Raw genomic sequence first — 12,317 nt, forward strand, 5'->3', positions numbered from 1 at the left:
AGGATCCTCCCAGGGCCCTTGACACAGGATCCTTGCAAACAGGAGCTTCACTCAACTCAGGCAGGAGGGAGCCCAAAAGACGGGGCCAGACCTGGACCAAAGCCGAGTTCTTGGAGCCCTGGTCCCTCAGCTGCAGACAGAGGACAGTAGGCGCGAGGAGGGCTGAGGCTGGGCCAGACCCAGCAGAGCCCATGTGAACATGCAGGAGCATCTGCCGGGGTCCTCGGCCCCCAGAGGTCTGTGACTGGTGCACGTACAAGGGCGTGGTGTGTGTGGGCCTGGTGGAGGGTGGAGTCAGGAGGGAGGCGACTGGGGATCCCCAGTTTTCAACACTCAAAAACTGTACTCACCTGAGGGTGGACACAGTCCCTTGACCTTCAGGCGTCACCTGGCGCGGTGGCTAAGAGTGGAAGACCAGGAAGGAAAGGGAAATGCTAATGGAGTTTTTATGGTGGAGCCCCCGGGGTATGGGGCGCTCTTCCCGCATCTCTTCCCTGTCGACTCTGGTCCCCACTGCCCTAAGGCTGCCGTGAGGCCTGGGCCCAGCTCAGGGGCTGCCCGAAGCCCTGGGTGCCCACAGGCCACCTGGACAGCGAGGAGGCGGGGTGGGGAGAGTCCCCGTTGCCAGGCAGGGCTGTGGACAGCAGGCCAGGGACCCTGTGCTCCACTCCCTCACTCCTGGGCCTGGAGTGGGGTCTCTTCTACCCATCAGGGTCAGGCTGAATCCCTCGGGTACTCTGGGCGGGCAGACCAGGCTGCAAGGTGGGGCCTGGGGGCTTTGCTGGGGTTTCGCCCTCTCTGCCAGACCACCCATTTGCAGGCTGCTTCTGAGTGGAGTGAGCCTTTCCTGCCCGGGGGAGGGTGAACACGAAACTACCTGGGCCGTGAGGTCCCGGAGGGTCTTCCCGCGTCCACAATGGACTCCTGACGTCTTGGGTGGTACTCTGGGGTGGGACCACGATCTGCAAGACACAAGGAGACCAGGAAGTCAGCTCAGGAGGTCTGGTAGCTGAAGACTGGGAGGGAGTCAGGGTGGCCCCTCCCTCCACCCCTCCGGGACCCCTCGTAAGCTCCTGCAGGTGGGCCTGACCCAGCGATCCCTGAGGTTAAGAACTTTCCTGGGAGGCTAAGGGCCGCGAGGAGGACCTCGACCTCTGCCTCTGCTCCTGCCTGATGCACATGCCCAAAAGCAAACCCCCCGCTGGCTCCTGCACACCCCACCGTGGACCTGGATGTCCTCTTGTCCAGAGGAAGGACCAGTGGGGCTTGGGGTGCCGGCTTCCGGCAGAGTGCGGTCTCTCCCTCTCAGTGCTCAAGGAAGCACCCCCCCCCACTCATCCTTGCCTTGGCGCCTGCTGTTCCCTGGGGCTGGTGTGTTCTCCCACCATCACAGGCCCAACTCCTACCCATCCTTTAGGTCACCTTGTCCAGGGAGCCCTCCTGAGTCAGGGATCGCCCCATCTCTAGCATTGAACTGGGGTCCCATGCACGGCAGAAACCATGTTTTACGTGGCTTTGTCCCTGGGCCTGGCACAAGGTACCTGGCACCCAGGATGTCAGGAAGTGTCCCACTCATCCCCCTCCCCACTCATCCCCTCCCCACTCATCCCCCTCCCCACTCATCCCCCTCCCCACTCATCCCCCTCCCCACTCATCCCCCTCCCCACTCATCCCCCTCCCCACTCGTCCCCTCCCCACTCGTCCCCCTCCCCACTCGTCCCCTCCCCACTCGTCCCCCTCCCCACTCGTCCCCCTCCCCACTCGTCCCCCTCCCCACTCGTCCCCCTCCCCACTCGTCCCCCTCCCCACTCGTCCCCCTCCCCACTCGTCCCCCTCCCCACTCGTCCCCCTCCCCACTCGTCCCCCTCCCCACTCATCCTCTCACTCCTGGAATGACACCCAACATCTGGGACTTACAAGGTACAAATGGGACTTTGGTTCTTTCCCAAGAGGTGACTCAAGTGGGAGACCCCCCAAGACTGACTGAGGGAGGACATCAAGGCCCAGGAGCCGGCATTCACCCGGGGTGACCCTGAGGCCCGCTCCTTCCCTCCCCATCCTGCCTCCACTCAGGCCTGCAGCTGGGTACCGCTCGCTATTGGTGAGGACTTGAGGGCAAACCGGAGCCATGGCTGGGGTTCTGCGGGGCCTCAGGCCAGACTCAGGTGGGGTGCTGAGCCCTGAGTGGGGGTGGGAGGAAGGAGGGGTTCAGGTCCTGAAGCAGGAGGGCACTGCACAGCCCTGCACAGCTGCACACCTTGGACACCAATGCCCCCGGAGACCGCTTTCTCTCTCACGCCCCCGGAACCCTCTCCAGGCCGAGGCTTCCCGGCTCCTGTGGAACCTGGGTTGCAAGAATGCTTGGCTGGCTGGGTCGGCCTAATGTGGCCATCCCCAAACCCTATCACCTGAGGATGGGGGCCACTCTCCTCTTCGACAGCTGAGAGTGTGACTGATGCTGGTTCAGGGAGGAGGGTGGGGACAGGAGTCCCAGGTAGCTGCTAACTGGCTAGAGCAGCTCCTTCTCAGCAGCACTGCTGGCCTCGAGTTGGTTTCATCAGGCCTCCGAGGAGCGGGACCTGCTGGTAGTGTCCCACGATGTGCTCAGTCACACACGGGGGGAGCCTGCAGCCAGCCCCCTACCCCAACCCTCTTCCCATCCCACAGAGGCTGTGCCACAATCAGCCCATCTCTGAAAATGGGAACAGGAGCCTGATGTCCCCAGGTGGGCAGTCCATGGTGACAATGTCCATGCCCACGGAGGGCTGGGAGGGGTACGGAGGGCTGGGAGGGGTCCCACAGAAGCCACAGGTGACAGATAGCGAGGTGAGGTCAGCACAGGCCCAGGTGCTCCCACCTCTCACACAGCCTGCAGGGCCTGCTATGGCACATGCTGTCCTAACCCTTAGGAGAGGGCCCTGAGGTCACAGAGCCCATCACCAGGATGGCCGGGACTCCCTCTCCACCTCTCCCACCAGCAGCCTGGGCCAAAATAAAAGCCCCCACCCTGGGGACCAGTGTGCCGTGATATCCAATCTAATAACCGTGGGTCGCCCTGCCTGCCACCCACAGAGATGCCCCTCTGCAGCCTGGTTAGGAAATCCCCTGTGCCCACCCTTTTCTACTGCCCTGGGCTGGGACCACCCCAGTGCTCTGACCTGGAGCAGATGGGACAGCAGTTCTAGGGCGCCCAGGAAAGTACCACAGACTGGGGCTCCCGAAACAGCACAGGCCCGGCGGGACATGCCCCTGCTCAGGTTCACAGAGCTGCCACCAGGCAGGCCCAGCCTTTTTGCAGCTAGCCCAATTTAATGTATCTCAAACCCATGTTTTTTCTTTTTTTTTGAGACGGAGTTTTGCTCTTGTTACCCAGGCTGGAGTACAATGGCGTGATCTCGGCTCACTGCAACCTCTACCTCCAGGGTTCAAGCAATTCTCCTGCCTCAGCCTCCCGAGTAGCTGGGATTACAGGCATGCGCCACCATGCCCAGCTAATTTTTATATTTTTAGTAGAGACGGGGTTTCACCTTGTTGACCAGGATGGTCTCGATCTCTTGACCTCGTGATCCACCTGCCTCAGCCTCCCAAAGTGCTGGGATTACAGGCATGAGCCCAGCCTGAAACCCACGTTAACATCAGAAGTCAGACTTCAGATTATGAGAGCTAGGGGAGGGGAGGGGAGCCGAGACAAGCCCGTTCTCCCGGGTGGTGAGTGGAGAGAGACAGTGAGCTGCCGCGGCAGTGCCCGAACCCCTGCCTGCCCACCGCCACTCACCAGCGGTCTCCCTCCTCTCTGCCCGGTTTTCGTCACTGGGTTCTTGAGATGAACGAAGGCTTCATTACCTGCCTACGGAGACTTTAAAAATCTCCGGAAAATGCACTGCTCCCTCGGGCTGCCTGAGCCTCCCAAGGCTGTCCCTGCCCTGAGCCCCACACCCTAGGTGTGTGGAACAGGGCCAGCCTAGGCCATCCAGGCTGGTGCTAAACCATTAGAATCAACACTGGGCTGGGAAAAATGTCCCCGAGGCCAGTCCCCAGCCGCATCCCAGCCCCCTCCCTGCCCGGGTCCACGAGCACCCCTAGGTCCAACTGCAGGGTCCGTTCCCATCTCAGCTCTGTCCTGGTCATGCTGCACAAGCTCCTTTCCCTCTCTGGATCTCACTCTCTCTGTAAGATGGGGACAATGACACCCACCTTCTCGGATTTACACCAGGCAAGACGACGCTCCTTGCCTGGGCATGGTGGGACTGAGTGGACAGCAGCCTCCACTCTTAATACCCCAGGGAGCTTTGAGTAAATGGGAGAAGTCACTCCAGGCTGCCCTGTCTAGAGAAATTCCTCCCCTGTCTGTCTTCATACAACTGACCACCAGCCTGGGCCTGTGGCAGGAGGGGCCTGGGAGGAGGCTCCAGAGGCCGGCTGGGAGATGTGGCAATAAATGTGGCCAGCAGGACCTGAGACTGTGCTGGAGGCAGCCCAGGAGGCTCTGAGTGCCAAGCTGCAGGGCCTAGGCCCGGGGGTCAGGACTAGCCAGGGACTCAGTCTCAACTTATCTTCGGCATTGAACTTGGTCCCTCCCTCTCCAAGGTCACACGTAGGAGAAACATCCTCCCTGCACGGTCAGGCACACCAAGTGCCCCTTAATCTACATGTGAAGATGCTGTGGTAAGGACTGAAGTCTGGCCTGGGTGATGCTGTCAGATACCCAAGGCCTCAAAAGAACCCCAAGCAGGCCGGGCACGGTGGCTCACGCCTGTAATCCTACCACTTTGAGAGGCTGAGGCAGCGGATCACCTGAGGTCAGGAGTTCAAGACCAGCCTGACCAACACGGTGAAACCTCATCTCTACTAAAAATATAAAAATTAGCTGGCCACGGTGGTGTGTGCCTGTAATCTCAGCTACTCAGGAGGCTGAGGCAGAATTGCTTGAACCCTGGAGGTGGCCATGTCAGTGAGCTGAGATCATGCCACTGCACTCCAGCCTGGATGACAGAGCTAGAATTAGTCTCAAAACAAACAAACAAAAAAACCCAACAATTACAAAAAAACCCAAGCAGTTGGCAGAGGTCAAAAACATGTGGCAAAGTTGCAGGCGGTCAGGTGCCCCAGCTTCCTTGCATAAACCAGAGCTGCATCCCCTTCTCAGCCACTTCTCTTGGGTCTAAACGGCTCCAGTAGGGACCCTGGGGGTCTGATGGCTACCAAGGCGGCTGGTGTGTTCAGGGCACAGGGGGAGTTCAAATCTCCAAGAACGTGGCATCTACTGGCAGAGCTGCCACCCCTGGAAGAAGCACAGGCTCTCGAGCCACACACATGTTGCATAGAACCTTCTAGGCTCTTCAGCCTTCAAGAAGTGGGCCTCTCCTCTCTGAGCCCCAGCTTTTTGTCTTTTTTTATTTTTGAGATGGAGTTTCATTCTTGTTGCCCAGGCTGGAGTGCAATGGCTAGACCCTGGCTCATTGCAACCTCCACCTCCTGAGTTCAAGCGATTCTCCTGCCTCAGCCTCCCAAGCACCTGGGATTACAGGCATGTGCCAATGCACCCTGTAGATTACAGGAATGTGCCAATGCATGTCTTTTTAGTAGAGACGGGGTTTCTCCATGTTGGTCAGCCTGGTCTTGAACTCCTGACCTCAGGTGATCCGCCCGCCTCGGCCTCCCAAAGTGCTGGGATTACAGGCGTGAGCCACCAGCCCGGCTTCCAGCTTCGTATCTTAGAGGCAGCTATTTACACCTACTCTGTGATCTGGCGCCACAGTAAAGAGAAAATGAACAGACATGAAATTCCCAGCGGCTTGCTGGGCACACAGTAGGTGCTGACACGAGGCAGCACCAACGACTGCTAATTACCAAGTTGGGTCTGGAAAAGCAAGGCACGGCGACACGTGGCGGTTCACACACCCACCTGGGGCCTCTGTTCCGTTAGGGTGTGTCCGAGACACTGCCAGTATCTGCAGTGGCAAAATGACGGGCCCGAAGTTCTAGATGAGAGAACTGAGTCCTGCCTTCTTTACAGATGCTGTTTTCAGACCCCCCGGGGTCTGAAATTCTAACCGCTGCATTCTAACCAGTACCCGAGGCTACACGGGATGGAGTCTGCCCCAAAGTGGCAGCAAAGTTGCTCTCATCAGCCACGCCAAACGTGGGGAGCTGGCCTCGCAGCGCCCCTGTGCACCCCAATCTCTAGAACATCCCTTCCTTCCCCTTCAATCAGCTCTGCTCCTTTTAAATGGTGGAAATAAAATGTGCCCGGCAGACGGGTGCTGCCACCCCATGACCTGCTGAGCATTTTGCAAATGTCTCTCTTTTAGGGGAGAACATGCTGTGATAATTTGGCCAGGCTAGTGTCGCTCTGGTCAGATGATAAGTTTTGTAACAAACATTTTTTGCCCGTTCCAGAAGGAATGGGTGCTCATTCAACAAACTTATGGAAAACTTAGAGAGAAAACGTGGCAGCAAACACCAATAACCCCGCGCCAGGTCCGGCCCGTAGCACCCTGGCCTGTGGGGGTTCCCATGTGCGTGTGGACGTGAGCTGCCTCCACCCGCCTGCAGAGCCTCTCCCATTGTGAACGGCCACAGCAGAGTCAGGCAAGTCATGTTATCACAACTCAGGAGCACAGCTATTGTCTCAAGCTTCCCACATTTAAAGAGGCACTGCGGCCGGCGCGTGAGCACAGTGGCTCACGCCTGTAATCCCAGTACTTTGGGAGGCTGAGGTGGGTGGATCACCTGAGGTTAGGAGTTCAAGACTAGCTGGCCAACATGGAGAAACCCCGTCTCTACTAAAAATACAAAAAAATTAGCTGGTCATGGTGGCGGTTGCTGTAATCCCAGCTACTCAGGAGGCTGAGGCAGGAGAATCGCTTAAACTCGGGAGATGGAGGTTGCAGTGAGCCAGGATTGTGCCACTGTATTCCAGCCTGGGTGACAAAGTGAGACGCTGTCTCAAAAAAATTTTTTTAAGTTAAGAACAAAAAAAAAATTAAAACTAAAGAGGCACTGCACAAACATCTCTGTAATAAATCTCTCCTCTGTCCTTCAAGGGAGGCCCCCAGATGTGAGATCCCGGGTTGAAGCCCAAGAATGTTTTCATGCCCAAGGCAGCCATTCCACACCTGGACCCTCAGAATCCTCTAGAGACCCTCCACATGTGAGAGGTCGGGGTCAGTGAGATTGCGGGAAGCTGAGGCTCAGAGCAGGGGAGTGGCTGGCCCAAGATCACATGGCCATGTGGGACCCAGGCCCACTCGTTGATCAGCCGTGAGCTCCCCAAGACACACTTTAAAAGCCTTCCCTGAACTGCCTCTGACCCTCTGGACAAAGATGCCAGGCCCCAGGCGGGTGTGTGGTATCTACACGCTTGTTCATTGCACCTGAGAAGGTGCAACATGGGAAGACAAGGCCGTGGTGGCTGCGACGGTTCCTTATGGAGGGACCAGGTGAGCCAAGGACCCAGCTGCCAGGAGGGGGCAGGTGAGAGGGCCCAGCAGTGTGTGGGGGTGCTTCCTGGAGGAAGAGGATGTTCGTGAGCTGCGATGCAGAAGAGGGACTGTGCCACTGCCCACGTGAATGCACCACTGCCCACGTGACACCTGACGGGTCAATGGGTCCCCGCCCTCCACACCTAGCAGTCGGAGACGAACAGGCCCTGTAACCCTTCTGGGCCACCTCTGTTTGTGAATATTCCCCAGTGAAACCCCCAAGCAGTGGCCTCAGTTTCCCTGTAGCCTGGCGCACACAGCTGCCCTTACCCCACAGCCGGCGGGACGGTCCCCCACCAGCCTGCCTGCTGAGTGCAAAGATGCTGTTTTTGATGAAGTGTGGCTTCACAACCTCTCGGATCAGTCCTGAAGGGGGAGCTGATTGAGTGGAGGTGGAAAAATAAACTTGCCGGGGCAATGCCACCGCTTAGTGGCTTCTGACCTGCCACTGAGCACAGGCAGGCAGGTCATGGCTTTCTTCTGATTCATTTACTCATAAAATGTTCCCCAAAGCCTGTCCCCAGTCAGGCTAGTACCAGGCTTCAGGGCCCACAGCAGGGCAATGGGTGAGCAGAGAGCAGGGAGGGCTTCCAGGAGGAGGTGACACAAGGCCACATCTGGAGAGGTCGAGGATGGTGGTATGGAGAAGGTCGGGGTTGGCTGTTGAGGGTCTCAAGAGTCTCTTGAAGGGGACACTGGACCTTGGCCAGGAGAAGGACAGGAGCCCTGAATGGCAGGAGATAGGGCAGGATGGGCAGAGGCCTGTTTCTTGACCATCGCCACTACCACTCTGCCCTCGTCCCTTCTTCTAAGGAGGGACAAGGGCCTCCCCAGCCCTTCCCATCTGAGGCCACTGAATGTGGCCATGGCAGAGAGAAAGGCCTAGGATATGGGCCGGTGGCCAGGCTGGCTCAGGCTCTGCTGTTTAGAGGGTCGCACGAGGCTTGGCCTCCTAGACCTGGGCTTCCTGGCCCATAAGATGGGGCCGGTGATCCATCAAGGTTCTGTGAGATGGCTCCGATGACAGATGTCCGTGCCCAGCACACAGAGGAGCCATGCCACCTGCCCAGGGACTGTTGAGGACCCAGATCCTGGAGACAGGGCAGAGCATGGGTGCTGGGCCTACCGGTGGCCTCTGTCTTCCCCGTGGCCAAATCTCCAGGGCTCGGGGCACTAGGAGGGAGGGGACAGGGAGCTGCCAGGAGCGGCCTGCCTGGCTGTAACTCACCCGCCACGCTTAATAATCATGTGGGCACTTAAGCTCCTCTGTCTTCTCTTCCCCTTTCCCTGGGGAAATTTCCTTCATTTCCTACATTATCCCGGGCTCCCTGAATGTCTAAATCAAGCCCCCGCCAGGGCTCTGTGGTGACGCCCTCGGCCTACTTTTATTGGGAGGGTGGGATGGGGGTTGCAAAGGCAGGGTGGGGGGGCACAAAGGCGGGGTGGGGGGCGCAAAGCTTGGGTGGGGGGGGCGCAAATGTGGTGGCCATCTGGATGTAGTCACTCAAACCAAGGTTTCATTCTTGCCCAGGACAGAAAACTGAAAACGCCACCAAGCCCACCCTTTGAGCTACAGTGACGATGTCCCCAGGGCCCTGCAGCTGCATCCCCTGTCACTGGGACCAGTCAGCAAAGCCCGGTGGCTTCAGGCAGGAGGCAGAGGCAGAAGCTGAGTGGGGAGCTGACTCAGCCCCTTGGTTGAGATGAAGAGGAAACGCCACCTCTCGGGCTACCTGGGACACCAGGGCAGGGTGACTGTCACCCTGGAGACCAGCCAGCAGCCACTCCAGGTGGGCCTGACCACAGTTAGCCTGCCCCTGCTCTCCCATCATGGAGCTGGGCTCTCTGGGATGTGTGGTCTGCCTTGCTCATGACAAGGATACTGGGTGGACACAGTTCTGGTGCCATCTCCTGCCATTTATCCAGCTCCAATCCTGCCTCTCATCCGGTCAAACTCTCACCCTAACTAGGAGGTTAAGGTTACTAGCCCCATTTTACAGATGAAGATACTGAGGCAGGGGGAGGCAAAGCAACCTGCCCATCCCGTGGGCTGTTCACTCCCTGCTGCCAAGAAGCTCTGCCACCACCTCCTGGGCTCTGCCCCTCGTCTGTGAGTGGGAAACATGTTCCCAGGCTGGTGCCGGCACCCACAAGGCCCAGGGGAGGCCAACGCGCAACACCACCCCAGGCAGCAGGAGCTGGGAGGTCCCATGGGGAGAGTCAAGCCGGCCATTGGCAGGCCAGGCAAAAGGCCCCAGCACCATCACCACCTCCCCGCTGGAGACGCCCGACTCCCAAGAGCTGGATGAGAAAGGCACCACCAGGACATCGTCTGGGCTGCGGCCACCTTGCTGCTGACCCTAACAGCCCAGCACCCCCAGGTCTGGCCTGGTGAGCGCTTGCAACTCAGCCACGAGGTGGTGGCAGCACCTTCTCAGGCCTCCCTGGGCTCCCTGGGCTCCCTGGGGATGAGTCGGCCAGGTTTTTAAAAGCTGGGTCTCATTTTCTGCCCACATTTCTGACCTCCGGAAACCTCTCAGGGAGTGTTCCCGAGCCCTTCGGATTCCGGTGCTGGCACACTTCCTGCCTCCGCTCACTGTGTTCACAGCCAGGTCACTGGGTGCTTGGTTGACGGGTACTGCTGCCCAGGCTTCTGACTGCGCCTTCTGTGCTGCATGTCCGTGGGCTCTGGCTGGCTCTTGACCCCTCAAACAATCATCTCTGGTCAAATTCTATGACTCCTTCCCTCAAAAAAAACTCTTTGCAAACAAACAAGAACGCCAGTTCTGAGAACCTGGCAGTGCCAGTGCTCCTGCGGCTTCATTTTCTCTTTCTCTTTCTTTCTCAGCATTGCAAGGAACTCATGAAATAGTTCCACCCTCTCATTTTACAGATGGGTAAACTGAGGCCCAGAGAGAGGAAGGGGCTTATTCAAGGGCCGTCAGTGATTCTACGGCCCAGACAGATGGGAGCCCAAGGCCCTGACTCGGACACAGGGCTGAGTCCTCAACACCAGAAGCCAGCAGCCACTGGTTTCAACAAGAAAAGACAGGGGAGTGGCCATGGCACTGGGCATCAGGTGCTGCTGGTGGGTGTTGGCCAGGGCGGGCAGGGCCCAGACTGCTGGGTTCCCTGGCACCAAACGACTGGTGCTCTGTGAATGTGAGAAGAAACCCCCAGGCGAAGCCTGGAACTTCAGGGGCAGAGCTCAGGGAAAGCAGGCCGGCTCTAATGGAAACCAGTCAGCGGGCCAAATGCAGCAGGAGCCCCCCCACCGTGGTTTCCATGGGGACGGAGCCCGGGAGGCGGAGCTCTGGCATGGCTGCTGCAGCAGATGTGGCCTGTACAGGGCCGGCATGGGGCGGTGCCTGGCAGTGGGGCCCTGGGACGTGGCAGGCCTGAGGGCTGGACACAGGAGCTCTGCAGCTGCAGCCTCGGAAGTCAGCTTTGGGAAGGAGCCGGGGACTGTAGGGCTGTCACCTCTGGGAGGCCTCCTGGATTCCTAGGATGTTCCATGCTAACTTCTTGGCCCCGTCTGGTACTGGCCTCTATCTGGTCTCCGTTTGGTGCCTGCGTTTGCTGAGAACACGAAGCCTGCCTCTCCATGAGGATGCCATGCCTGTGGGCCAGGTGCAGGCAGCGCAGGGCTTAGACTGTGGGTCTGGGCTCCAGTCCCTCTGGCCAAGGCCCCAGTGCTCCCCCAGGTCCGCTCTATCCCATCACTCAATGGTGCTGTTGGACCTCTTCCCATGGCCGTCCCAGGGCCTGGCACATGATGGGTTCCATAGCCTCTCTGAGCTAATCCTCTGCAAAATGCAGTGAGCTCAGCACTACTCCGAAACACAAGAAAACCCGTGGGCTCAGGGCCACGCGTGCTGCAGCACACGAAGATGATAGGTCATTCAGGAGTGTGAACCACGCCGATGGATGGGGTGGGGTCTCCAGAAGGTTCTTGTGCCCCTGCCCTGATGTGGTCCCCATCTGCCCTGGCGGGGCTGCTATCCTGTGAGCCCATCCTGGTCTGGCGCATGGTATCGGGGGCACAATCTCATACGGTGCCTGCCTCTCAGCCGCAAAACACCAAGAACAAGGACGATTGCGGCTCCCTCCTTACCGCTGCCTGTGGCCACACTGTGTGCAGTCCGATGCCTGCCAGCACACCAGGACTTGAGGGCACAGAGCCGGAGAGTGGCAGGTTGCCCTGGAGCCCAGCACAGTCCAAACCAGCATGCCCTGAATGCAGGCGCAATGGCCACTTAGCCAGAGAGGTCTCAGGGCCTCAGAGCCAGAGTGACCCATGCCCCCAGTACAATTCTGGCTCTCCCTGGGGCAGAAGGATTCCAAGCTGAAGGAATGGTCCTTCCTCGTGCTGGGGGTCCAGAGAGAACCGGACAAGGCCAGCATCCAAGAGAGGCTGAAGAGAAACAGGGATCCGTGTGGTTCTGTGCAGGCGCAGGTGTGGGAGGACCTGGCTTAGGGAGTAGCTGCTGGCCCTGTTACTCTGCGGAGATCCCTCGGCCTCCCTGAACCTTAGTCTCCTCATGTAGACAACCATTAACACCCACACCCCACTAGACTGGAACGTCCACGCAGACAGGGGCCCGTCTGTCCTGTTTCCTCCGTATTCTAGCCCAAGAACAGCACGGTGACATGCTGGCTCCGGATGGCTGTCGTAATGAAATGGAATTGGCAGATGACATTTAAAAATGGACATTTATAAAAATGGATGGAAAGCACCTGGTCCGGGGTCTGGCACTGAGTAGGTACTCAGCAAAGCTTGACACCCCCGCCCTGAGGGTGTCAAGGCATCCAGCATGCACCGAACGCAGCCCC

At 58.7% G+C, this 12,317-nt stretch overlaps 1 protein-coding gene across 3 annotated transcripts in view; it reads right to left on the bottom strand.

Moving 5' to 3' along the window:
• The window catches only part of LOC144578433 (uncharacterized), a 32,239-nt gene that overhangs the window by 13,240 nt on the left and 6,682 nt on the right, over nucleotides 1-12,317 (bottom strand). For 2 of the 3 annotated variants that reach the window (XM_078343618.1, XM_078343615.1), the window contains exon 2: nucleotides 878-962. In XM_078343618.1, coding sequence (XP_078199744.1) covers nucleotides 878-962 — 85 coding nt within the window. Of the gene's footprint in view, nucleotides 1-350; nucleotides 401-877; nucleotides 963-12,317 lie in introns of all 3 variants that reach the window. The other variant, XR_013524205.1, reaches the window with a different exon arrangement.

This window comes from Callithrix jacchus, chromosome 1 (assembly GCF_049354715.1).
Source record: "Callithrix jacchus isolate 240 chromosome 1, calJac240_pri, whole genome shotgun sequence".
Taxonomy (NCBI): Eukaryota; Metazoa; Chordata; class Mammalia; order Primates; family Cebidae; genus Callithrix; species Callithrix jacchus.